Raw genomic sequence first — 27450 nt, 5'->3', positions numbered from 1 at the left:
ACTTTAAGGCCCTCTGGATTGCCTTTCATCTGGACAAAAGAAACAAAGTTAATACCCTTTTTTTTTTTCTGCTGAGTGGATTTACATGCTTTGAATTGCCTTTCTCTCCTCAGGAATTGGTTATAAGTGCTTTCCAGAAACAAGGGGATCATGTAGGTGAGACAATACTCATTTCCTCACCCGTGTGGGAATTTTTATTTTGCATAGTGAGGGCTTTTACTCTGAATTCCTCTGTAATATTTTTCATAATACTTAACTGTAGATACTATAAGGTTCAAGTAATGTAGTGATGAATGGAAAGAATTTTTTGTTTTTGCCCATATCTCAGTATATGATTGCGTTTAATTTGAGGGTGTAATCACACTGGTGACTGATGATAGTTGTGACTGTAGTGTTTTTCATTCTTTTTGTGGGGGAGGAGCTATCAATCCAATGTGCAAGGCAGGGAAGAATCTGCAGTTACTGTGCCTACCTGAGAACAGTCTGTTTCCCATCAGGAGGGAGAAGCTGATTCCAGCTCCAATTCCTCATGCTAGTTAAAAAACCTGGAGTTATTTTTAGTGTTTTGAACCTGTTCATTCTCATTATCCTGAAAAGAGTTTTTCCCAATGAGTATTGACATAAGCTCTTCTGAGCTGTATCTCAGCGCTTTGTGGCTTAGGTAAGATTGTCTTTATCCATCTATTTCAATACCTTTGTTGTTTAGTTGCAAATAGCTGTTGTAAGATATTTAGACAATTGTTCCTGCATTACATAGATTGTGTCCTCAAGACAGGAAAGATCCTTGGTCTGCTGGTGAAGGCAGTTCACAGTACTTATTGAACTTCTCTAGTTCCTAGAGTAATTGGAAAGGCTCATCCCATTTCAAGAGCTTAAACAAACCATACTTTATTCTTTTGAGTGTCTGCTAGAAACAAATACGAAAAAACAGTTGGCTGTCTTCAGGACCTTTGTCAATTTGCTGTTACTGTCAGCTCATGAATGTCTTTAACCTGTCAGTTTTCATAGCACCACATTTCCAGCAGTAATTTTTGGTGTATTTTAGTACATTCCATCCTTTAGGCACAGGAAATTCCCACTACCCAGGGGATGTGGTATTCCTTCTCTGTAGTTTCTAAAAGGCAGCTTTTAGGTGCTGTTCTCTGGCTTGCTGTTAGGTGTTACAAACCAGAGCACCCAAAGAGGGCAACACAAAGCTGGTCATGAGTAATTCCTTCAGGGATTCATAACTAACACTTGATATGCAACATTCCACCAGCTGAATTTACTTCAAACTTGTTGATCTTTGTGGTTCATGAAGATGAAAAATTATACATAGAAATAGTCATAGATTTCAAACAAGGTGCATTGGATGGTGATGTGAGCTCAAAAGATTTTCAACAGCACAGCTCTATTCTGGGAGCAGTGTGTATCCTGAGAGGCAAACTCCACATTCTTACTGATGTATTTTGTGTCTATTCCTGATGTAGTAGGAAGTACAGTGTACCACAAAGAACTCTGATGCTCAGGTGGTCATTTGGGAAACCTTTAAAGTTGCAGAGTGTAGTACACTACATATCTGATCTTCCAGAATTGAAAGATACATCACTGTGGTTCCTTGAGGAAACAGCTGCTCACTCCATCAAGCAGTAATACATGCATCTAATCAATTAGAAAGAAAAAGTGCTTGCAATAGATTTTTCTGCAAAATAAGTAGCTCTTTTTACTCATGACAAGTCCTGTGCCTTTTTTTCCCAGTTCTCCTTTCCCTATCCAAATACAATCCTTTTGCATTGTTCGTTGGGATTTTCCCTCTGAAATGTTTTCATGCTTTTTCCTCTGATTTCTGAAAGACATGTTTTACTGATTATCCTTCAGCAACCTCAAGCCTGATGAAGACACACTGTTATATTTTTCCATGCCCACAGGGTTTGTTGTGCCTGGAAACTTCTACAATAAATGTGAAGAGATAGTAAATCTTTCTTTTTTCTTTTTTTTTCTTCTTTATTTTTCCTTTCTTCTATATTTTTTTTATAGGTTACTAGTTGGAAAGAGAAGATGGGAAATCTGCTTTTAGCACAAACATGTGATGGGGAGGAGAGCATTAAGGCAGAGAAAATACAAGGAAGAGAAAACATTATGACTAGTATCTCCAGATCTAATCTGTTTGTTCAAGATTATTTTCCATTTTTCCTAGCACTTTTTCTTGTACTGAGCAACATCAATGCAGTTCTGCAGGCCTGGCTATACACAGTACTGCTCAAGGGACAGGGTTTATTGCAAGTCTTTGAGCCATGTTATGAATGTTTTTGCAAGGTCAGGTCCTAATTTTCTACACTGAGCTGTAATTTCACTTCATACCTGATATGATAACTGAATTATGAGTTTGGGAAGAGAAGTAAGAGAGTCTGCCAGGACAAAATGCTGCTCTTAGGCACAAACCCCCACTTGTTTCCTGGTTTTAAGACCTTTTGTTTCTAAGTCCAGGAAATGTCTTATTTGCATAGAAGATTAATATGAGGGCTTTTGAATAAGTATAAATTCATTGGTGCAAATAATATGCTGATTTAAGAATGTTTTATACGTTGCTTTTTCAAGAATTCCATTTTCTCAATTCTTGGCTCCTATCACTAGGATGTGGGAGGAGAATGAAAGAAAAGATAAAAAAAGCTTTACAATGTCTTCTAATTTAAATGTAAGGTTACACGTATTATTTCAGAATATATTTAACCTCACATGGTTGGGTTTCCATAAGATGAATTTATAACTTCTTTGGGGTCCCATGTGCATTTACTGTTTTGCTTTAGAGATCTCATGTGCAGCAATAAAAACTTGCTGTTGAGCAAGACTTTGTTCTCACAGTATCAGAGTAATGCTCTTGTGAGTGGGGATCCTGATTTTTAACCTGTAATTACATTAATATTTTTGCAGCTGCTGAAGGCAAACTGAAAGGTTTTAGTGAAAAGCAGAAGGTTTGACAGGTTTTAACCTGCAAGGAAAACTTGGAACTGGGAACCTCAAATCATTTAAGTTAGATGAGTGTTGAATTTATATTAAATAAAAACTTGGCATTATTCTTCTTAATAACTTTTTAATACACAGTCAAGATAGCCTAGTAGAATAGCAGATCTAATAAGCAGGCACATGTGTATGTATATATAACCTTGTAGGCTTAATTAAACTGGAGACAAGAAGAATTTGGTGCTTGATGTCAAGTGCTGATTAATTATGGCTAGCTTTTTTCTTTCACTAAACTGTGAAGTGTGTTTGTTTTAATTAAAATAATTGTTTATAAACAACCATGAACTGTCTTTATAACTTCTTGTAAAGCAAGGGCAGTGTTATTTTGGTTTATAGCTAACAAAGGGATATACCCAGTGCCTTTGAAAATCAGCATACATGGGCCCCTGATACAGGAAATAATTTAAGCACTTTCTTTTTCATATGAAGTAAAAAGTGTGCATAAAGACTTCCCAAAATAGGAATGCTTTCCTGTAACAGGGTTTCATTCATACTGCTAAATATGGCTTAGGAATGTGATGTTAGATGTTGGATTTAAATATATTGACCTGTGCTCTTTTTTTACTGAAACGACTGTAAATTATTTCATTTTCATCCGCACACTTTGCCTAGCTCTTGTGAGTCAAAAGAAGTTTTCTGTTGGGGAATTTAAATCAATTCCATTTTCAGTTAGCAAACTTCTAATTACTGATACTGGTGTTGGAAAAACAAATAAACGTGAAGGTCTATGCTTGAGTATATGTGCACTGTAAACTCCCTTTCTGCCCAGCCCATGGGGTAGACTGAGCAGCAGAAAAATTCAGTGGAATTCAATCCCAGGCTCGTACAAAACACCCAAATACCAAACTGTTCAAACCTACATTCATTGCACTCCCCAGCCCTTGTCCCTGCAGACTGAACTGAGGGGTTTAACCTCAGAGTGAGCTCCATCCTTGCCCTGTGGAGCAGCCATCCAGGTTCTCTTTGGTTCCTCCTCCATGACCTAATCCCAGCCCGGCTGCAGCAGCTGGGGGTGCCTGACAGCCCGGGTGTCTCCTGCAGCAGGGTGTCCTCTGTTCTCAGTGCCGGAGGTTTCACACTCAGCACAGCCCCTGGAGCTTCCTTTCCCTCAGGGCTTGAAGTGGGACCCCTGCCATAAGTGTCCATCTGCCCTCCCAGCCAGAGGAGCGCTCTGCCAGCTCTCCCATTAGCCTTTTCCCCAAAGCATTCCACCCGTGGGGCACATTCCCAGCGGTGGGACGTGGACATCAGTGTGTGGTGGTGTCGTTGCTGCTGCTCCTGTTCTTTCTCACCCGATTTCTCTGTCATCGACTTCCCCACCTCCCACACCCCCTGACTCTGCTGGCAGTCCCGTCTGGGACAGTTTGGTACGGCTCTGTAGGGCTGTAACCCCTCCACTCCCAAAATTTCCAGTGCATCTGGCATGAGCCTTCCAGGTTCAACTGTTAGTTCTCCAAAATGTCTCAAAAATAATATGGATCTTATACATTTTACATTGAAATCTGATACTATATATGCATATATATATATACTGACTTACAAGATGCAGTTAGAGGTTACATGAATACCATACCGAACTTTTCTTTTTAAGAATGTACATACAAATTTTGGAATAAACTTCAGGTGGCTGGACTGGATTGATATGCTGCTTGTGTGCTGTAATAATGTTCCATTTGCACAAATCTTTAAAGGAATGTATTTTGTAAGTTCTGCCTTATTTTATGTTGAGCATGGGCTACAGACGTAGCACTGCTTGGTTTCTTTTTGAAGGGCAGTTGTGTAATACTTAGAGAGAATTTCTAGGCCTGTGTTCCTGGTGTTTTGTTGTTAATCTATTGATGTTGTGCCATTTCAAAGGCAAGAAAAGAAGCTCGTTTCTAGGCAGCCCTGCTGTGCTTGAAGTTTCTTTCTCTGCATTTTAGCACTACCTGCTTCTCTGCTTCACATTGGACTGATGTACAGCATGTTGGGGTGCTGGAGAAAACAATAGAAACTTAAAAATGAATATTACAATATTTTTAACTAAAGCCCTTGGCAGATACTTAATTTACAGCTTTTTTTTTTTTTTAGATTTTATTAAGAGGAAATGCTGCTGGTTGTTTACCTTTTGCATGTTTTTTCTTTCTGGGCAGTTAATATTCTGACTGACTCCACCTTCACTAATCCATTTGGCCTTTTATAATTAACTCAGCTCTAAAGAATTACGTAAACAGAACTGGAGGCGAAGAGCACCGACCAGGTTGTGAAGCCAGCCACTGGAAAGATTCACCACTCTAAGAGATCCTTTAAGAAGCTGAAATTTTAATTTATTCTTTCCCCAAACTGAGTTAACAATTCAGTGCAAGTATTACAGTTCGGTTTCCAATATAAAAAAGCAGCAGTAGTGAAATCCTTTGCAGGAACCCTGTAGCAGGCAAATAGTGTCTGTGGCATCTCATCAGTTTGGAAGATGTGATTTCTCAGATGAGGGAGCATATGTAGTGCACCAGTGAAATTCTTCTGAGATCTCTCCCTTGCTATCGAATCTAAGCATGGAGACTTTCCCTTTCCATGTTTTCAGTTTTCTTCTACAGAATTTTTTCTTTGAATACTGATTTTCCTCTTCTATCCTTCCTACTGTCCGTTCTCATTTTGTGGAAGAGGTAAAAATTTGATTCCATTGCTACGTAATTCCTTGCTACCTAATTTTTTTCCCCCATGAATTTTCTCTTCAAGAGAAAAATCACAGCTATGGTTGATAATTTCAGGTGTTACTGCATAAATTCCTCAGGCCTGGTGCCATAGCAGAAACGTTCAGCCAGATACAGGTTTTTTTTTGGTTTGGGAAGATAAGATGTATATTGTATATTATGTACTGGTATCAACATGCATTATTGGATGCAATTCTGAAAATATTAAGTGGCCTCAGTGTGTCAGAGATGGTGGGAACAGGCATGGATTTCAGAAATTGTTGTAATAAGCAGTTGCTGATGTCTGTAGATGATAGGGGAGAACTATAACCCATGTTTTGGGAAGCTGTGTAGTGTTTCAGAGGAAATTGTCTGCCAGTTAAAATTCCTATTAAACACCAAAGGAGGCAGCAGCCTGGTAGGATCCAGAAGAATGACCTGGCTGCAGATCTTCACAGAGATTGCAGGCTAATTTGGAGCACTAGAGAAATCGCCTTAATTGATGTTTTTGAGTAGGAGAGGGGGCGGGGAGTGCATAGCTTTGTTTGGTGTTGGTTATTCCAAAGCAGCAGCCTGCTGTTCCTGGATAGTCTGAGCAAAAGCTGAGAGTGAACTGCCACAGTAAATAATTAATGTTGATTGGCCTCAATACTATTTATCGGCCAAAATCATTACAGTTTGTTTTAATCTTTTTTGCACTCAGGAATGCATAGAAGAGATTGCATTCATAAAACAGCACACACTGGGTTTTTTTTTGTTACGTAGTTATTAGGGGTTTAACAGTTAACTGATCCAGGGGAATTAATGCTTCAACAGCAACTGAAGTTAGTTCATTCTGAAAACAAACATTATGTAGGTGTGCTGGAAGAATTAGTCCTTGAGAAAGCATTTACGGGTCATTTAATAGTTGGACGTATTTGTTCAGCTATTACAAGTGTTGGAAGTTTTGTTTGGGAGTAGGCACACACTTTTATCTCATGACTAAAATCTAGATATGGTTATCTAAAATACAAGCATAGCTGAATTCACCTAATTTGAATATTTTATATTGTATAATCTTCTAGTCTTTGTAGGTAATCTCTTATTTACTGTCAATGTCAGCAGAGAGAAGAAAAATGAACATATTGGATTCCTCCACCATGTTGACCAAAGGTATCAGAAGCCCTAGGCCCATGTTGGTGGCTTGCAAGAAAACACTTGTATTCAGGACAGTTGCTTTTTGGGCTTTACCATGTGTAGTCAGAGAACTGAGTGTAATGCTGGTGAAACATTAGGGGCAGCTGAGGAAGTTCACAGCTTAGCAGCTCCAGTCCTTGAGGGACTCACTCCACACTAGTGTGCTGTGGAGCATTTGTGATAGTGCCATGTGGAGAATATTTGTATTTTTGTACAGCTGAGTGAGCTTCCCAAGAGGATTGAGGGATGAGTGATTTTTTTCCCAGTGTTTCATGAAACTCATGATGAGTCATATGATGTCTGGAAGGAACTTAAAGACCGGAGAACCTTCTGATTTCTTTCTGCTTTTCAGTTTCCGGAGATCAGTCCTTCATAAAAACAGTAAACTTCTGCAGTTGTTTTCAGTGACTCCCACTGAGGAGGGTGATTAGCTCTTTACCCTGAGGGTAGAGTCACTCTGTGGTTTATGAGCTACTTCTTGCTTCCAAATACTTCACTGCTATGTGATTTGCAATAGGCCTCTGTTAGCCCAGGAGCTCCCAGTGAGGGGAGAAGAACCAGCAGGGATGGTAGAGGCCACTTTAGGACTATATCATCTGAAAATTGGGTGCCAGAACAATGTGGATTAGACCATAGGGAACATCACCTAGCAGAAAGAGCAAAATACCCCATGTTGAGAGACTGGGCAGAAATATAAGTGTGAGATGTCAGGAACAACTGCCCTTCTTATGTTTCATCCAGAATTTTTGAATTGGAGGATTTTTTTTCCCACCCACACTATGTGAGTGCCTTGCTCTCTGGTTTGTGTGCATTTAAGAGTGCTGTTACTTGAAAATTGGTGTTTTTAAAGCCTTTTGAAAGGTGACTGTGTTATGGGTTGTCAAATGTTTTTCTGAGTTTTGATGTGGGTCTGTTGCAAGCATGCTCCTTTCCTGTTTAGCAGGAAGCATCCTGTCTTTGTCCCTGGAGACATGTCGTGGTAGGTCATGTTACTTGTTCTCACTGGGAGTTATAAAGGTGGAAGGCTTTAGTTTGCTTTTAATTTTCAGCATATAAGATAACTTGTGGAGAATCTTGTCATGGTCACAGGACTGCACAATCTAAAATACTCTTTCCTGTGCTCATCATATCTGCTTCAACCAACCTTCCTAGATACTTAATGTCAGTTCCAGGTTCTGTGTGTTTTGTGCATTTTAAACACATCTCTGTTTCTCCATCATTTATGAACTGTTTTCAGGATTATTGTTTTGTTTGCTTATAAAAATAAAATATGCCTTTAAGGTTAAAACTCCACCTACTCTCATCTCCTGTAAAGTAAAAAACCCCAAACCCACGCACAAGCCCCAAACAGCAGCGTGTGTAGCACAGCAATTTTATCTTGCTTAGCAGCTCCCTTTTGCACTCAGCTAGGTTGCCTGCATTTGTTTTTTTGGGACAAGCTGATCTTAGCTATTGGGAAAACATAAATCTCACCCAAAATACAATGGGGGCCCCAGAAATACTTCTGAGAGTCCTGTTGTGTTCTGCAGTATTGGTTTGGTTGTGTAAAAACATGGTTTGTTCTCAGTGTTTCTCTTTGAGGGAAGATGAGGATGCTAAGGGGTTCATCTCTGCATTCTGTCCTTAGGTCTGAAACTTCCTCCAGTCCCAGCAGCAGTACCGACTGTAATAGCAGTGCTTAGCACGCTTGGCTTGCCTCTTCAGCCTCAGCAGAAGCGAGGAGGTTTGATGAAATGCTTACACTGCCTCTGCTGTCGCTGATGATCCCCAGCTGAACTCTTTTCCATACTTCGGGATGCCCTAGTACAGCCTGAATGTATGCTTGTAGCTGCATTTTTGATCATACTTTGTTTGCATTTGTGTCTGTGCTCACTGTGCCTTGTTTGTTCTCCTGCATTTCTTTCCTTTCCTTCTCTTGTATGTAAGTTGTGCAGGTCTGACCTGCAGTCCAACCAAAATAGAAATGCAGGCAGGTATTTCACGTGGAAACAAGTTGTGCCTAATGTAATTCTATCATGTTTTCCTAGGGCACTTTAAATGAGAAGTTTTATTGATACAAAATCAGTATTGCTCTATTCTCTTCTAGTAGTCCTGGATGAATACAGGAGGTTATCTGCAGATATATAGTCAGCGCAAGAGGAGTAATTTTATGTGCAAACATAATGTTCCACTGTACTACAGTACTGAACATGAGAAACTTCACCAGTGTAACATGGTTTATACTGAGTTGCTAGCAGAAGAAGGATTTTGGAATTCCTGTGGAGGATGTATGATCTTAGAGTCAAAAGCAAGGAAACCAAGCAAAGATACTTTGCAAAAGGAGCACACAGGAAACGGTACAGACAGAAACGTCTTTTTTCTTGTCTCATTCCCAACACAAAACAAGCAGGAGCTTCTACTTTAGCACCTGCTTCTGACTTCCTCCTTCAGTGACAGGCCTGATTATTTTTGTAACTGGTTGGTTTTTTGATGGTTTTTTTTTTCCTTCTCTGAGCTTGCAGAATTAATGAATTCTCTGAAGCCACCTTGAAACAACTTCCTTTACTGAGTAAATGTTAAGCTTTACTGTCTAGAATCCCAGGAGCGGATTGACACAGGTTTGGATTTTGTTTCAGCGTTGGTTTGGGGGTTTTTTTTGTTTCAGAAATAGGTTATCATTTGTCACTTGAGGGACCATACTACTTTGCATGCAAACAGCTCACTTTAGGAGTGTGAGGATAGCTCATTGTGATTTTATTTCCTTAGGAGTTACAAGCTTGACTAGAAGATTTGTAGAGAAATAGGCTTAGAGGAAAAGATGCTTAAAAATAATGCAAGATCAAACAAATAGGAGTGACAGGGATGGGAACAGAGTTCATCTGTCTCTTATCCTGTCTGCAATGCATCAAAACTGGAAAAGGGACCTAGACTTAAACTTGCTTCAGTCATGCTGACCCTAAAATTAAAATGAACCTGCAGCAAGTGTCTAATCCATGTCACTGTGTAGCTGTCCAAGTCTTTGAGCAGGCACTGGGCATGGGGCAGCTTGGGCTTACAAGGTGGAGAAGCTAAAATTGCTTCCTTTGGCCTGAGCATAATATGTTTGTGCTTAGTTCTGTGGAAACCTTTCCTTAGAGTGGGGCCTAAGGACATTGTTACACAGTATAATTAAATGCTGTTATTTTAATTATATAATAGAATTTAAGCCTTAAGAAATACTTGCATAGTGTTTTAGAATGAAGCAAAAGCGTACTTAGTAAGTTTAACAGTGAATGCAATTGATTCAAGATTAAATAGTGTGTATAAGGGGAAAAAAATGCAACCATTTTTGAAAAATAACTTGTGATGTAACTTTGCAGAGGATTCTTGATTATGTGTAAGACAGTAATATACAGAGATTACACATTTAACATTTCTTCTACTGTCAGCTGTGATTCGATATTGGTTGTGGATTCTTGATTATGTGTAAGACAGTAATATACAGAGATTACACATTTAACATTTCTTCTACTGTCAGCTGTGATTCGATATTGGTTGTGGATTCCCCTGTGCCACACTGATTTCATGCAGTGTAGGTGACCTAAGTCCAGTTCTGGCCCTTTCCATTCTGCTTCTTGTTTCCCAGCTGTGTACAGGATACTTTACTTTTCTTCTCATTTACTTCCCTCTCCTTCTCAGTTTGTTTGAGAGTAGCTCACCTTTCTCCCCAGACTGCTACATCTAGTTTGGGAGGTGAATTTGTACATGCAATTTATTTCCTTTCACCCCGGCTTTCTTTTTACAACATCCTGGTTTGTGGGGTATCATCATTCATTTGTTCAATTGCCTATTAAGAAAGGAGCAGAAATAAACACCTCAATACTCCTGTTGGGTTTTTCTCGGTTATCCTATTTAATTCCTTTTTAACTTTTTTTCTTCTTAAAATTATTAACTAAGGGATTGTTGTAGATTCATTAAGCAGCTCTTCCTTATGACTAGCTTTTTGCCAGAGCAGGGTGCTGAGACAAGTCATAACTATTTCATCCACCACACTTGTGTGAACACATTTAATTAAAAACTTGGAATTCAGATTCCCTCCCTTTCCCAGCAGAGCGTATTTTATGACTTTCAGGAGCACAAAAATGCAAAAGCTGTCAATTCCAGAGAAGTTTTTTTCAGGAAGACCTGGTTAAAGCATAAGTAATTGTGACTCTTTACTCTTTGCTGGTAATAATGGGAAGATAAAGAGAAATAAAAAGAGGTCAGAAAAATGACCATTTTCACAAGATGACTTCATATGCCTTTTTTTTCCTTGGGGAAAATTACTTGTAGAATATATTAGATGCAAACAATTTATTATCATGTATATTTACAGAGGTCTTTTGAGTTTCTTTTTGGTAGTAATCCACATAGCTTCCTCACAGAATTTGTATTTAAATTGGATTCAATCACCATAATTTTCTTATGTTCATTTTTTCTGTGTTCAAGAGAGCTTAAACTGGTGATGAGTTATGTGGGAGGATAATTTACGTTAAAAAGGGGGAAGATGATGTATTTTAGAGGTGACCTAGCAGAGACTGTGTCTATCCTTACTATTTATGATAGCTGAACTAGACTGAAAGTTCTGAAATTTCGAGTTATGTTTTATAATATTAGCATTGAAAATTTTAGGATTTTCAAATTTGATGGTTCCCTACTCCTGCCAGGATATGTCTAGCATCTCCCACTGTGTTATCTTTCTTGTTGAGATAGTTGACGCAAAATTCTGCATGAAACAATTACACTTGCATTATGTTCCTGTGCCAGTTCATTGGTGTCTGCTATTTCTTGTACCTTTTGTGATACTTCAGTGCTCTTCACTGCCTGGGGAAGAGGAGATCATGTATTTTTCATATGCAGAATTTACAGTGTCATCAAGGATCTACATCCAGTAATTATCCCAATAACTTGAGGAAGAGCACTTCTTTTCTAGAAGTTTGATTTTTGATTTTAAAGTTTTTTAAATTAGCTGTGGCAAACTACTTGGCAGCTTCACTGGGGAAAAAAAATACCAGCTGCTCTCTGTAAATAAATTAACTCAGTTAATGGTAGGATAATTGTGGAAGTTACATACTAAAATACTGCATTGTCTTTTCTGTGTTGGTTAAACTTACTGAATATTAAGATTGTTCGTTGCATGGTATGGTTTCCTCATTCATTTATTTAACATGTAGGTTGAAAAGTGTTTGCTGATACAAGTGATGAATTTAGCATAATAAAATGAAGGTGTTCACAGTGTCAAGTACCAGAAGGCAGATTTTTTTGTATTGCAAAAAGCATCTATTTTAAACAGTAGTAAGAGTGATCTGACTAAATTAAACTGACACAGATATTTATGAAACAGCTTGAATGAAAGAAATTGAAACTACTTAGTTGGGTTTTTCGGGCAGTGACTTGATATCTAGTTGGTCATTGCTGGATGTTATTTTATTTGATTCCAGTTCTTAGCAAACCATATTTGTGAAAGCTTGTGGGTGGAAGTATGGTGTAAGAGTTTGGATTCTTGCTGGTGGAGTTACTGGAATTCTTTACACATCTGTAATCAACCTTAACTGATAGAGTTTAGTGATTTATTCAGCTCTGAGTTTTATAAGCTAGAACAAAAAGCTAGCTTAGTGTGGGAATAGCCAGTGAGCATGGATTGTACTGGTTTGGGCCAGTTCTGTTGCTGCAGGAATAAGCTGATGTGAAACTGGATGGGTATAATCAGATATCTTCTGAAAGCAACTGAGATGCTTGCAACATGAGGCAGAGCAGCTGTCAAAAACGTTCTTGTGCAAATGTGGTTATCTTTATTTTTGGACTAACCATCATTTTGTCTTCACAGCAGCTATACTTCTGAATGGAAGTGGCTTGCAGACAGAGCTAGAATTGGCAGCCGTTGGACATGGCTTCAAGCCCAGATTTCAGAACTAGAATACAAAATCCAACAACTAACTGACCTTCACAGGCAAATACGTGCCACCAAGGTATTGTCTGAAAGCTCATAAATGGGCTTTTCAAATCATCTTTTGCCAGTGTTTCTTGTAATATTTATGTATTTTGTTCCTTGTTGCTGTTCTTTTCTTTGCCCTAGACTTCCTGGGTCTTTGCAGGCTATCACCTGCAGAGTTTAATGGGAAAGACTTCAGGAGCTAAAAACTATTGTACTTTAAACACATCAGTACAGGACTGTGATTTGGGAACTGTTACCTTTGAATCTGTTATAGTGACTTTGTTAGTGGCTTTCAGGGGCCACCAGTACTGTATTTATCACTGGTTTTTCCCTCTGCAGGAGAGGTGAGATTGCCTTTTCAGATGGGATTTTCAGTTATTAGTTTTCAGGGTGGGTTTTTTGTTACTTGCAGTGCATGTTTATTCTGAGGATTAGATTGTTAATGTTTGTACAGCACTTTAAACAGGTCAAGGATTAATAATTACTAAAATTCCAGTGTGTGTAATTCATGTGCTAGTTTTTGTAAATTGAACTGTCTAGACAGTGGGAAAGTGACATTCCTAAACCATTAGTAATCTAGCTATCAATTTATTGTGTTGCTCAGGTCATTCTCGCATAAAATGCCAAACCTGTGTGAGGTGGTGTGATAGAGAGAGGTTTTAGAGCAGGGGTCTTTGACTCTTCATCAGTGTGCCTCATGTAGGTTCTCTGGTGTGTGTTGGGGTCAGATAAGCACAACTGAGAGGAGTGAGAAGATGCTTCAGAGTTCATGTGGCTGAACTCCCTCTATGAGACTTAGAGGGAGTTTAAAAGGAAAGGAAAACCATGTCAGAGAGTATTTCCCTCTGAACAAATAAAAGAAAAATTATTCCATCTTCTCCTTTTGCCCTCAAAGCCCTTCTTTTCATATCCAGCCTGTCCCCAGTCAGGTTTTTCTTTACAAAGAAATGAAGACCCTTTGTTTAAGGGTCTGTGTAAGGAGATTTTATATTTTGGTGAAGGGTGAGAATGCCCATGGTTTGATGCTGTCCTAAATACCAGACACATGCACACTATTATATCCAAAAGCTGTCAGCCTTTATGACGTCTTAGGTCAGAGGAGCTACAGAAGATTGAGAAATAAATATCAGACAAATAAGAGGAAAAACATTATTTTAGTCATGCATTTTCTTTGGGTGGTATGTTGGTTTGGAGCCAAGTCATCTTCCTGGTAGAGATTTTTAGTGACATTCCTTTCTGAAACTCCATGCCCATTTTACCAGCTGTGATATTTAGTGTTTGGCACTATTTGTGTCCCATAAGAGAAGGCAGGCACCTATTTTCTTCTGATAGAATTTTTTTTTTGTGGACATGTTTATAGTACACCAGTGCAGCAGCTACAGGACATGTGGGCTGATAGAAGAGCTCCTTGTTTTCATTTAGTGGCTGCAAAGGAATGACACAATATCGTTAGAATTTGCATGCTGTTTAGTGGTTTCAGAGTGTTTTTGATGTGCTTTGAGTGGAAAAAAAATGTGATTCATAGCCAGGGAACAGTGATTTCAAGCAAAAGGCCACTCCTTGAGCACTGTGATGCAATAGGAAGGGAGAGGAGTAACTTGTGGGCTGTTTCCTGGCCTACTACAGTGTGTTTTCTCCATCTCTACAGACACAGACGTAGCACCTCTGGATATTTGAGATCCTTTCATTAAAAAAAAAAATTTTTAAAAAAAATCTATATCTGCAAAGCAAAATAATTCCATTTGGGGAGGAAGGCAGTCATTGCCAAAACCTACTGAATGTAATCCATTAACTTGTAATATAGTCTGTATTAGTCTTCTGATTCTTTACTGTTCCTCCTTTCTTCTGTGCCTATTCCATCTCTCCCATTCCATACGTTCTGTCAGTTTTACTCTTCCTTTTCTGCTTTCCTATTTCCGTGCTTGGTAAACAAATATCTAAGGCTTAAAAAAAAAATTAAATTCTATTGGGAGCATGTGTGTGTGTGTGTATGTCCCTCTTTTCAACACTTTTAATGTGTGTCTTCCCATTCCTTTGACCTCAGAATTTTGGTTTTATACTTTTTTATATATATATATATAAATATATATATTATATATACTTTTTTTATACCTTTTTAGGCATTAAACCAAGTTTTTAAGCACCTGTGTTTATTTTTAGAGAATATCTTTATTCTCAGCTTTGAGTTTATAATTCAAACAATGGAATAAATTAGGCACAGTGAGAACAAGACAACTTCACTTTTTCCCCTAGTCTCCTCTTTGAAGTCTCTTTGAGACTTGCTTTTATATTTTAAGGCCAGTTGCTGCTGAGGCAGTAGTAAAGGTCACTGAAACTACAGGATCCTTAGTTTTCCACAGCCACAACCTAGGTGATGTCTGTCTTGCTTAAAGAAATAGCTACACATCTTCCTTGCGTTCACAGTATGGCATTCTTCCTTGTTCTTTTATTGCGTGGAATATTCTCATTAGAAAGACAAATTTGAGGCAGAGTTATAATGATCCCGTTCTTTTAATATCTGCTTGATATTTGAGTAACAGTTAGTACTTTAAAATCCAATAAGTTCTTTCCCTTTCTCTTTGGAAGAAACCTGGAGAGGTTTGATAGCTGTTTCTGGTATTAAATTCATTTGTACAAGATAATGACAAACCAAGGAACTATTTGAGGACTGGGTTTAACTGTCACAAGGTATTTGCTTTTATTTTGTCTAATATTTTAAGTTCTTTAACCAGCTGATACATTATTTAGGATTATACTAGATTACCTACATTATACTATTTTTCTAATCTGTCGTGAGGAAAACACAGCAGGGGTATTATTTTTCTAGTTCCATTTATGGAACTGTTATTTCCCTCCCATAAAAAGTTATATTTATCTTATTAGGTGATGTTCTAGATGTTGCACCGTATCTGATACCGTATTTGTGCAGATGGTCTTGAAAAGTAGTGACAGTGTTAGAATATTTAGGATAGTTACTTCTAATTATGAAACTCTAAAAATGCTTACTGTAAAAAAATCAGTTATTAAATTGTAACAGGCTTTTGTTTAGAACTGTGTGATTTCTGCTACATAAAAATAGCAGCCTTAATGTTTTGCATTGAATAGAGATAGGAATAAGAGAAATAGTGCACTTTAAAATGTCTCCAGCAAAGTTTAATGACTGCAAAGACTAAAACTAAGCTCAGATCAAAGGGTGATAGTTTTTAGAGAAAAACCTCCTCTTAAATCAGCAGGCAAATGATCATGTAATATTCTACTAAGTATGAATTTCTGATTTGAATTTTGGCACAGATGTTTAAGCAGTGGTATAACACTGGAGTGATTGCTGTTACAAGGGGTAGCATAATTAATGCAGCTTTTTTTTTTTCTTGCTTGCTTTTTTTTTTTTTTTTTAATGCCTCCTATTTCCATATTTTAGCTGTGAAGTGTATTTTAAATCTAGCTAAGTGCTCTAAAATTTTCAGAAGGACTTAAGAGAAATGTGCCAGGTTTGACTGCCCCTTAAAAATTATTTAGGAGTGTTAATCTGTTGTCAACCAACTGTGTTCAATTGCTGTTGTCTAGGGGACAGTGGTCTTAGAAGAATTCCCGTTACCAAAAGACATTTTGAAGAAGCAAATACAATTGACAGACCAAGAAGCTTTATTAAACGCCACAGGGAATTCACAAGCTGCCATCGAGAGACAGAATTCTTTGCCAGAACATGACTTTGAAATGTCACCCAGCAGTCCTACTCTGCTTTTACGAAACATTGAAAAACAGGTAAAGTAAAACAAAACTGAGTTGTCAGTGAAGCCAAATGATTGACTTCAGAAATAGGGAGGTTCCATGGTGATGACTTCCAAAAAGAAAGATATTTTGCAGTCGTGGGATTGGGTTGTGATTAATTGAAGGGCTTAAATAACTACACTGTACACCAGGTTTACAAATTAACCTTTTATTTCTGACCTGTGTTACCACTTTGTTTCCCTACAAGGGGACATATACAACAGCCTCTAAGAACCATCCACAGACCTGCCCCTGCTTTATAGTTGGGTCAGTGTAGTTTCCACAGGAAATGCTTAATGTGACGTGAAAGAGAACAGCTGACAGTGGAGATATATTGAATTTTTTTTTAGAAAAAGCCTCAGCAGAATACAATTGTTCATCTGCCTTTTCAAACATTGTAGGACTCTGGTTTGAAGCTGAGGAATTCCAGGTATTGACCAGGTACAGTTGAGATATAGCTGTGAGCAGAGTTTTGCTTTGCAGTGTGCAAAGCAGCTGTTTCCATGGTTGATTCCAGGGAACAATATGTAGAATCCAGCAGGGTTTTCTTTTGCTTGAAAGTACATAAAGGGTGTGGTAGGATTACATTGCTGAAGAAGATACTAGAAATTTGTTTTTCAGAATGAATTTATCTGTGTAAATTGACAAATCTGACAAAGTCACCATTGGGGCATTAATTTGTTGCTCTGCTGCTCTATATAAATGCCTGGTCATACACACATTTTTTAGAAGGGGTACAAGTAGTAGCATTAAGTACTAGTGCCTGTTCATGAATCCCTGTGCCAATTTTTCTTACTTGATAGTCATCCTTTCCAGTTCTTAAAATGCTTCCTTTGGTTGATAAATCATATACAACACAGGCAGAAGTGAGAAGCAATGACACAGGAAATTTATATGCTCAGTGCTGGCAATTGCATAAGGTAACCCAAAGAGCATTTTTAGCATGTGATGAATGGCCCCTGTTTAAGTGGTGGCTTGGAGAATTAAATACACTTTTCAGTAAGACTTTTGACGATTCAAGGGGTAGTGGTCTGTTTCCTGGTCCCCAGGTAGCCACAAATTTGGTCCAAGGGGTCCAAGAACTTGGATGATCTGAAAATTACTTGGAAGTAGACTAACACATCTCACACAACACATTGGATTTCTTCCCTTTTACACCACTAAAAGCCTTGGGGTCTGATTTCCTTTTTGACTACCAGTTCTGTTCTTAACTCTGAAAGTCTGAGTTTCTTGTTCAGTGTCAGCAGCAACAATGCTGCAGCCTGAAGTATATCTACAGATATTCCTGCAGAATTCCTCAGTCTGGTGTTAAAGTATTTCTTTGTTAAAAATAAGTGATTTTGCTTGTGAACCAAAAGAAAAGTCATGTAGAATAAAAGGGACTAAGGCTGGCAATTTTTATTAACACTATTTTCAAGTCCTTTCATAGTTACATCCATGTTTTTCCTTGTGTTTTGGAAGTCTGCCGATTTTTTAATGCTCTTATATTCAGTAAAGACTATCCTTACAGAATGAATTCTGCTGAGATTTTTAAATCAATCTGCTAACTATTTTACTGGCATCTTGTTTGCTTTGCCCAGTTCTTTTATTTCTGTGCTTTAATATCCATCCCTGAATTTTTTTCTGATGTGAAATTTTTACCTGACTACATCACCTCAGTGTTAAGAAAGAGAATATGTGAGTTGTAATAAAACAAACAAAAAAATTCTTCCTCTTTCTGCATAAATGTAAATGTAAAATCATAATGTAAGGAAAACTTACTAGATAACCTCTAGCAATTCATGTTTTAAACATTCTTAGTTCTGAATGAAAATCCAACAAAGTAATGCAAAAGGTTGTTTTTTTTTTAAAAAAAAAGGAGTATGCCGTTTCAGATACATTTAATTTCTGTTCAGTGTGCACAACACAGTTTCCTCTAAGCAAGCTACATTTTTTGTGAGAATAGCCTTTAAGGTCTGACATTTAAAACAAAGTATCATTGTGAAATGTTTTTGGAGTCATTCCACAATTCATTGCTTTGGGAAGGAGTAAGTCTTAGTCTTAGCAAATTGGCTACATTTGTTTCATTTGTTTTGGGTCAGTTTTGAAAGTCAGGGGTTTTTGCAGGAGAATGGGGAGGGGGTGTTTGCTTCTTGTTACTATTTTTGAGGATACCAGAAGATCTATCTGTTGTTACAATAGTCCTCAAGTAGTTACACTTCCTTCTATAAAAACACCTTTGTCAAACCGTAGTAAGCGATGAAGAGGATTCTTTTAAGAACAAAAATACTTTGAGTGAACAAAATGTACAATGAATAGACAGTTGACCTTTTTTTTCCCCCCTGTTGAAATGCTTGTCAAATAGCCAGTTAGCAGCTCTGGCTGCAGCTGTTGTAATATCAGCCATAAAATGTTCTGGTTTCTTTTTTCCTTTTAAAGACCTTTGGTTACAGTACTAAAATCAGTAATGTATTTGGGGTACTACTTCAAGTGTATAAACAATGTTCAGGGTTGTGTTGGTGTTTTGTTGGTGTTTTATTGGGGTTTTGGTAGAGTTGAACATAATAATTGTGAAAGAAAAACCATGCCAACACAGTTATTCACAGGAAGAAACTAAATGTGATTATTCCATGATGTACAGAACTGAAATCCTATGTAAGAAAACAAGAACCCAGGAACTTTGAGCTGTTGAGTCTGGATAAAAGTCTTACTACCTTTAATTTTTTATTTTTTTTTCCAGAGCGCACAACTAAGTGAAATCATTAGCAGCCTAATTGCTCCACTCAATCTGTCTCCAGCTTCTTCATCTCTTTCATCCAAGACCTGTAGACACAGACAGCTGGTCAATGGCATCTCCTTCAGGTGGGTGACAATTTTTTTTGAGAATAACTTTTGGTAAATTTGTCTATATGAAACTAATAAACATTACAATATTAAACAAGAAAAAGAGCTGCTTTCTGCAGGCTTCAAGAAAAGTCAAGTCTTGATTGTAAGGTTGAAAATAGTAGAGTTTTGTGTTGTTCCTAAAGATACCATAGACATATGGTCCCTATAAGTACATTTAAGTACTGTGAAGTTGAATCTGTGAAGTAGTGAAAGAATATAGGAACACACTTATTGTGATTGTTTGAAACAATGCATTCTGTCATAACAAGTGCAGCTTTATTTCTGGAAAACTGACAAACTAGATTAGTAGAATATGTAAGCACTGTCATGTGTCTCAGCAGAGGTCAGTGTCAGGGCTGTAACTTCATTAATTTTAAGCAGATCAGTTGTCAACAGAAGGCCGAGTTTATCTTTGCCACCCACATTTTCAGGAATTTGAAGATACTATTTTCCATTCAAGGTATTTTTACATACCTTCCAGGATGACTGTAGGTTGAAATTAATATTTTAGAAAAATATTTCTCAGTTCTAGTCCATACTACTTAGTAATTCTATCTTTTATTCAAAGATTTTAAGTGCAGTACAGGTTGTACTAAGTATTAGTTTCAAAATAACATTAAGGTAATTGAATACAGTTGCAAAAGGTCTAGGTATATTGGATATTTCTCCTGAGATACTTGTAATGCGATTTTTGAGGATGCTGTTATTCACAGGTCTTAATTAGGATCAGGTGGATGAAGAAACTGTTCCCAGCTAGAACTGGGGTGTTTATGGCAGTGTGCAGCAGAACATAATTCCCTGGCTCCCGACTCCAAGAAGAGCTAGCCACACCGTCTGTTTCAGCTTTGCTGCAGAGGCTGCAGCCTCCCACAAAGAGATTATAGTGAGCAGCTTGGATGGGCAGCTACTTTAGGTGCCGTCTGTTCCACAGGGATTGTGTGATTCTGCCCTAAATTTAAGGATGAAGGGGTCCTGGCATGTGACATCCCTGCTCCTGGTGTATCAGTTGTTTATAGATGATGTAGGAGAAAATCAGGAGGTTCATTTTAGATGTGGACTAAAATTAGCCCTGAAACAGGAGTTGCTTATAGAGATGGGTATATGGAAGAAGAGAGTAATTTGGGCTGTGTCTTGAGTCTCTTTTTCATGAGACAGACGAGGAAGAATTCCTGCTTTTAAAATCGTTTTTTGGAGTGTATGAAGTTAACTTCATGATGAGAGATTCTAATGATGTAACTTCAAGCCAATTCTGCTCTTATTTATTAGTCACTGTCCAAAGTTAGTGTTTCCATTTTGCTCATGGCCTGCTCTCTAAGGTTGGTTGTTTTCTACTCATGACCTAAAAAAGTCCAAAGAGAAATATTAGGACTTGGAAGATTATCTCAGTGCCGTAGCTCTAAACTGGAGTTTGGCAAGTTAAGTGTTGGAAGGGAATCTGAGAGATTTTAGGGCTTTCTATATGCTGTCTTAAGCATGAATTAAACAGTTAAGTGTAATTTTTCACTGCTTATGAAGTGTTTTAAAATCTGCCAGTAAATACTTTTCATTAAAGATGCATGAAATAGGGTGGTTTTCATGAGGATCCTGCAGGGAAATTTACTGCCTCCTACTTCTTTGGGGTTTTTGAGCATGTTTCAGGTTTTTGGTGGTATTTTGGAGGTTTAAGAGCAGGGCTCCTTGGCCCTTACGCTTAGTAGTAGCTATGTGTTCCATTAATTGAATTAACTTATTAGTTAATTATTAACTTACATGCTGCAGTTAACTTAATTCTTAGCTGCTACTCCCCTTGCTTTTTCTAGAGTTCATTCTGACTGTATTCAGTATTTCAAAAAGCAGAAACCAAAATCAAACGGAAAATAAGGGGATTTTTTATTTTTTTTGAGAGGGGGAAAAGCCAGATTATAGCAACTTTCACTTAAGTAAGTTCTTGAAATTAGTTGTAGGCTGTTGGTGTGAAAAACACCATTTTCCATTTTGAAAGTAAGTTTAAGCATGGGATGCTTAGGGCTGGTAATTGTGGGGTTGCAGTACATTTGGTTACGTGAGCTGTTGGCAGTGGAAGTGGAGGTGCATGGACAGTTCCTGGTTGACTGAGTATGGGTAACATTGAATTGCCATTTGTCAAGGCCTAATTACAGTAGTGCCTTCCTGGTTTTTTGTGTGGCTTTCCTTGCTCAATTGAATCTAAATGCCAAGATTAGCCCAAAGTGTTGCATGAAGGCAGATGCTCATAGAAGCAGTTCCCTAATCTAGTGATACCCACTTCCTTATGAAGAGGATGGAAGGAAAAATTTCATACTTCAGGCCAAATAGTGTCTGTCTGGCTTGCTGTGCAGGCTTGCATCTGGAAGGTCAAGAGCTAGAAAGGCAGACCTATGAGCTTTGAAAGGAGCATTCTAGCAAATTCATGGCTTTCACATCTGGCTGTGGTTCATTTTGTTCTTCTGTAGAATCACATTTTGAAAACCACTCAGACTAAGATCAAACTAAATGGGTAACTCAAAGCTTGATTGGGAAACCTTTTACACAAGTGGCAGGAAAACCCCACTGCCATGTACTGGAGCTCCAGGCCACGAAGATGAGAGCTCTCTTAATCTGAAACTGGAGCAGTGCATTGCTGCAAGGCGCAGGAGGGTAAATAGAGCAGGTGTCAGAGACTGCAGAGAAATTACCAAGGGCCTCACAGACCACCAGAACAATGGCAGGAATCACAGAAGTTGAAGAGCCAGGCTGAGGAGCTTTTTGTACTAATTTTATCTGTCCAAATTGTCCCTCACTTCAGAGAGAGGGATGTGGAAATCCACAAGTTGAGCTTGGGACCATCTGACTTAGAAAATGTTTTTGACAATTCAGAGAGAGTATTTTAAGAAATCTTTTCCATGGACTGTAAACTTTGTATTTCTTTCTCAAGCCTTAAAAATGCAGTGTTAACATTAAGAATGTCATGCCTCAGCATTTCAGGCTTTTTCTTGGCACTTCTGATACGTTCCTTTAAATACTTTGTACAATCCCTCTGTTAATTAGCATGTTGTTTTCATGTGTCTGTGTTGCTTATTGAATTGTATTGATGTGTCAGGAAGACAGCTCAAATTCAAACCTGTAAAGCCTTGTTACCACTCCAAAACAGCATGGGATGGTGTTTAATCACAGTTCCATAACAAGCCCTTTCATTTAATAAAGATATACTGTTGAAAGAATATCACCTGTCAAAAAGATTTATAAGTGGCCTTGTAATAAATTCATTTTTATGTTGTAACATGTCGTGACTCTACTAATAAAACTGTGACTTGTCAAAAGACAAAATAATCATTTGTGCAGATAGATGACTTGTTATGAAGCAAGACCAAAATACCTTGTGTAGTTGCACTGCTCAGTCCAGAGCTGTGATCAAGGTCTTCAGTATTGTAAAAATAAAAGCACACTTGAGTGCTTTTTGCAGCAAGCCTTCAACTTTGCAGGCAGATGTTGCTACAGCAGCAAAACAAAATCAGGAATACCTATAACAGGGAAGTTCATTCTTCCTATTGAGTCATTCCCACCCAAATAAGTGAGTGTTTTAAGTTTTTACCTTGTGTTGCCTGTTCTGGTCACCAGACAGGCTGTTGGTTGGTGAGGATGGTGTGAGATTGTTCTACACATACATGCAGGGACTTGTACTGCTTTTGGCCACGTCTTTGCACTTGATTTTGACTCTCTATTCTTGGAAGTTTTAGAGTTCCTAATTTTGATACAAATGCTTCACAGTGAGTTGCAAGCCCAGTGCTGAATGATCATTAGTTTGTAAAGTTTTGCTTAGGTTTCAGTTCTTGAGCAAAACCAGAAAATCTTGAAAGTATTAGGACAGAATTCTAGATCTCCTTTACAGCATGACTGGTGTCTTGAATGGAACATCAGTATGAGGAAGGGAAATATTAATTGTAACTGGAAATTCATGTGTGTTAAAAATATTAGAGAGTTCTTGAATTTGTAAAAAACAAAACTCTCTATATGCTTGAGGGCTTAACTTCATTTTGACATTTGTTTCCATGAGCAGAAAGGTGAAGAAGAATGATAAACTCCCTTTCCTGACCTGACATGGAAGTAATTAACTAGCAAACAAAGCACATACACAATTGTCTGAAACAGCATGCTAAAACCTTGTGGTGTTTATAAAATTCCCTTAGGATTAGATAGCTAATACTAATCATTTTGTGAAATCTTGGCCTGTGCATGGGGAGCATATCTGACGTTTTGTATTTCCTCTCCTCATTATTCATGAAATTGCAGAGCTTCAGATAATAGAGAGGTATCCTCTTCAAGCAGCTGGCTGCTTGACCATCAGCACATCAAGAAAAGAAGAAGAGACAGGACAAGACTCAGATCTGTCTCTGTGAATAGTGTGAGCACATCTGCCCGAACAAGGCCACTTCATAGTTTCCAGAAGAGGAAACTCTACAGAATGCACGGTGCCTGTCATTGGAATCAGCAGGTAGGCCCTTGCCTCTCTGTTTGGGAGAGAAAACCCAAGAGTCCAGCTGCTTGAGTTGGCATGTGTCTTGTCTGGTGTGCCAGAGGAATGGTGCATGTTGTGCTGGTTATTTGTTGCATTCAGGGACCATGGAGTGTTTGTGGTGGCTCTACTGGATGTGTCTGCAGGAGCTCAGAGTTAATGAGCTGAACATAAAAATTAAAGATAGCTCAGAGTCCTGCTTATCAAATTAGTTTGTTCTATGGCTGTCTTTAAAGCCCTTGTACAATCTAAGAGACAACTTGAGAGTTTTTTGGGAGGCCTGGCTGCTGAGGAGACAGGCTACAGTGTAAAGCATCTGCCTGCTTGTTTTCAGAGTATTTGTTTTAGCTACAGGAAAGTTTACACAGCTGGTGGCACATTATTTTCTAGGAAATTGAATTGCAATATCTTAATCTTGTTTCCATTTTTGCTATTTCTGATTAGTTACGTTGCCTTTTTCATGACACTTAGAGAATGCTTTAAAATTTTTTGTGTTACAGAGTAATTAATATTTTAAAACTGAAAAAAAAACCACATTGTCTTGTGCAGGGCAAGGCTATCTGCTTGCATCTGGTATTAATAGCATATTGCTGGTAAGAATATATAATGAATTTAGCTGTAGTGCTTAAAGAAACAGTCTAATTTGGGAGCAGAGACAGTATGAACTCATTTTTCAGAACAGTGCTAATCCCAAGAGGTTTTAATTCCTTGATTTTACTTTGCCTTTTTAAAAGTAAGTGTAGTATCGAGGAAAACCTCCATGTCTCCTCAGATATCTGTCTAGGATTTACTAAGTGTGCCAGTGGTCTGGGGAGCAATTTCCCATGCAGGGATGTTCTGTGCTGATTCAGCATTCTCTGCAAAATGGCAGAAGCATCCTAGTTTTAGCAAGATACTTTATTGAAAAACTGTCCAGTTGCTTATTCGTTTGAGTTCCCAGCTTCCTGACAGTGGGGCTTAAAGACTTGGCAGTCTACCTGGAAGCTTTGGTGGTGAGTGAGTCTGGGAGCTCTGCCTTCTCCTAGAAGAGTGAGTCTGGGAGCTCTGCCTTCTTTCATCTTCTTTGCATTGACCAAGGAGACTGTTGTGGACTTGGACCTGCTGTTACATTCAATCCTGTCACAGGGTTTGGAGGCCTTGTGCCATGGCTGATGCCTCCAACTGCTTCTTGCAGCTGTGGAGAAAGCTCCTCAGCAACAGACTTGAGGACTTTCCCTTCTTTCTTCTTAAACATGAAAGATTTTCACTCCAGGTGCAGTTTCTAAGTAACAGGCCTTTCTGGAAGCCTCTGTCTTGCAGGTTCACGTATTTCGTATGTCTTACAAGCGCTCCCTATATTTCTGTGTTCTGAGAAGTGGGCCAGAGTTAGTGAAGTTCTGAGAGCATCAGTAAAGGCTTGTGATCAGATACTCCATGTCTGTGGCCTGACAGCAGAAGTTCAAGGCAGAGTTTAGATTTTTACCTTCAACCAGATACAGAGCTTAGCTGCTCTGCATGCTTGATAGTTTACCTTGACCTGTAGGCTGCAAAGAAAGGTTTATAATTAATGTTTGGCTGTAGACTGCAAGCAAAAAGTATGTTTTTAGGTTACCAGTTAATGCTTCAAGTATCAGAGCTGGTGTGTCTGCTCCATGCTCTTGACATCTCTGGTGCTGGGTTACTTTATATTTACCCAGCTTCAGTGTCTCTGTACCAAAAGTGCAGAGTCCCACAGACAGTGAGGTAAAACACCCCTGTAGGGAATGCTATTTATGCTTACTGCAGCTCTCAGCTCAAAACCCTGTGTTTAGAATCTGCTTTTGAATGTCCTTTCCATGAGGAAATTAACCAAGATGGAGAACTACATTGTGGGATACAGCCAGATTCTGTAGCTCTTGTTCCTTGAGAAAATAAGAAATTATGGCAGCAGTCGAGTTATCAGCTTCAGTCATCATGCAAGCGACAAACTCAATTAAGTTTTGAAAATCAAGGTAAAGCAGGGAACAAAGCCACTCACATAGTATTGGTTAAAAACAGAGGATCAGAGATTCTGCTGGGGAAGTAAGTGGTAAAATGAGACTGGACATTTCTAGCACATTCTGACAATCAAACCTAAATGGATATCGAGGCTTTAAATTAAGAGTCAGCAGCAGCGTATCATTTCATTCAACAAATCTTATTCTAACAGGCCCTGTCACTTTCTTAGTCCTGCACTTGCTACACTTGGTTACCCAGCTGTTGATGAGATTGCTCATCCTGTAATGAAAGAGCACTGGCCATCAGCCCTGGCTGGCTTCTGGATTAGGCAGATGTCTAAGGGTAAGGATGCAAAATGGGGAATGGTTTCTGGGATTGATATCTAGTTTTCTCTGAACATGCTTTTATATTCTCCAGAGTAATTCCCCAGAGCAAATTTCCTCCAGACTTTCACATAAAAAATTAGTAACTTCTTAGCATATGGAAAATAATTGGATTTTTCATGTAACATTAGTAGTGTGTCTTCTCTAGCAAGTGCCTCTCCCATATTTCCTCAAATTTGACATACTTATATAAGCCCTGGTACCACAGTCTCTGAGGACCCCCATTTCTTTAAGGTCACTGGCCTGAAAACAAACTGGGAGTCTTGCAGCAGATGTGGAATTAACAAATTCCATCTTGCCAAAATCAGAGGAGAAAACTGTATCTTCTGAATGTTGCAGCTCTCCTTGTGGTGCCTGGTTTGAAGAGCCAGCGAGCAGTGCCTGGCAGTGCTGAGGGAAGATGCTGCTCTGCAGAATAATTTGAGCAAGATAGTGACTGAAGAATTATGACCAGAGAATGACAGAAAAATGCAGACCTCTGTGTGTGTGACATTAAGAAATGTGGGGACAGCTTTGAGGAATTTTCAAGTGGGTTTTCATTGCAATGACAGGTTGTACCCCTCGTGCATCTGAATGACATTCAGAGTGTCATCCCTCACATCTCTTCAGATTCATTTGGGAAGCTCATTCTCCCCCTTCACTCCCCTAACATCCATGTTAGGAAAACTTAAGTATGAAACTGTGCATTGCTGTGCTGTCTGTCAGTTCATAAGGTCACTGGGAAGACAGCCACATTTTTTCTCTTAGGTACTGCCATGTCACATACATTACAGTGAGTGTGTATGACCTAGAAGCCTCCTGTTGCCTGTGGAGAGATGCCCTATATTGTCCTCTGCTGTTTCTTTTCTGAAGAGGACTATGCCTTCCCCTGCTGTGCTAGTTAAATAATGCTTACACAGGGTAGTATCTAAAAGAAAATACAGAAGTGTATGAAACTCTAGAAGACCTTCCAGACTGACAAGATAGACCGCAGATAAATAAAACGGGATGCAGGGTGTTTGATTTATCTGTCCCCATCCAATATCCTCAGGAACTTCAAACATCCTTTGGGGCCAAATCCGCTTGTTCCTTAATTCAAAATGACTAAGTACCATAAGATGATCCCTGAGTCATCATTTGGCCCTGGAATCTGTTTTATATCTTCTCTATCTAAATAGCTTTGTAAGAGCTTAGGCCATTTCTTGATTGAGAGTCCTGCACGATAAACCCTGG

The 27450-nt window shown here is 38.6% G+C and overlaps 1 protein-coding gene across 4 annotated transcripts in view; it reads left to right on the top strand.

Moving 5' to 3' along the window:
• The window catches only part of KANSL1L (KAT8 regulatory NSL complex subunit 1 like), a 58960-nt gene that overhangs the window by 6874 nt on the left and 24636 nt on the right, over positions 1-27450 (top strand). For 3 of the 4 annotated variants that reach the window (XR_015773047.1, XM_088058477.1, XM_088058479.1), the window contains exons 3-6: positions 12670-12811; positions 16342-16539; positions 19265-19386; positions 23677-23878. Coding sequence is in view for 3 of the 4 variants with exons in the window: in XM_088058477.1 (XP_087914603.1) it covers positions 12670-12811; positions 16342-16539; positions 19265-19386; positions 23677-23878 (664 nt within the window). In the remaining variant the exon portion in view is untranslated. The remainder of the gene's footprint in view (positions 1-12669; positions 12812-16341; positions 16540-19264; positions 19387-23676; positions 23879-27450) is intronic. The other variant, XM_088058478.1, reaches the window with a different exon arrangement.

The sequence above is a fragment of the Pseudopodoces humilis genome, chromosome 8 (assembly GCF_049639895.1).
Source record: "Pseudopodoces humilis isolate 2021_Gansu_Grassland_sample_001 chromosome 8, ASM4963989v1, whole genome shotgun sequence".
NCBI classification, from domain to species: Eukaryota; Metazoa; Chordata; class Aves; order Passeriformes; family Paridae; genus Pseudopodoces; species Pseudopodoces humilis.
Note: the sequence above shows the minus strand (reverse complement) of the source record. Positions and strands in the feature narration are given on the sequence as shown.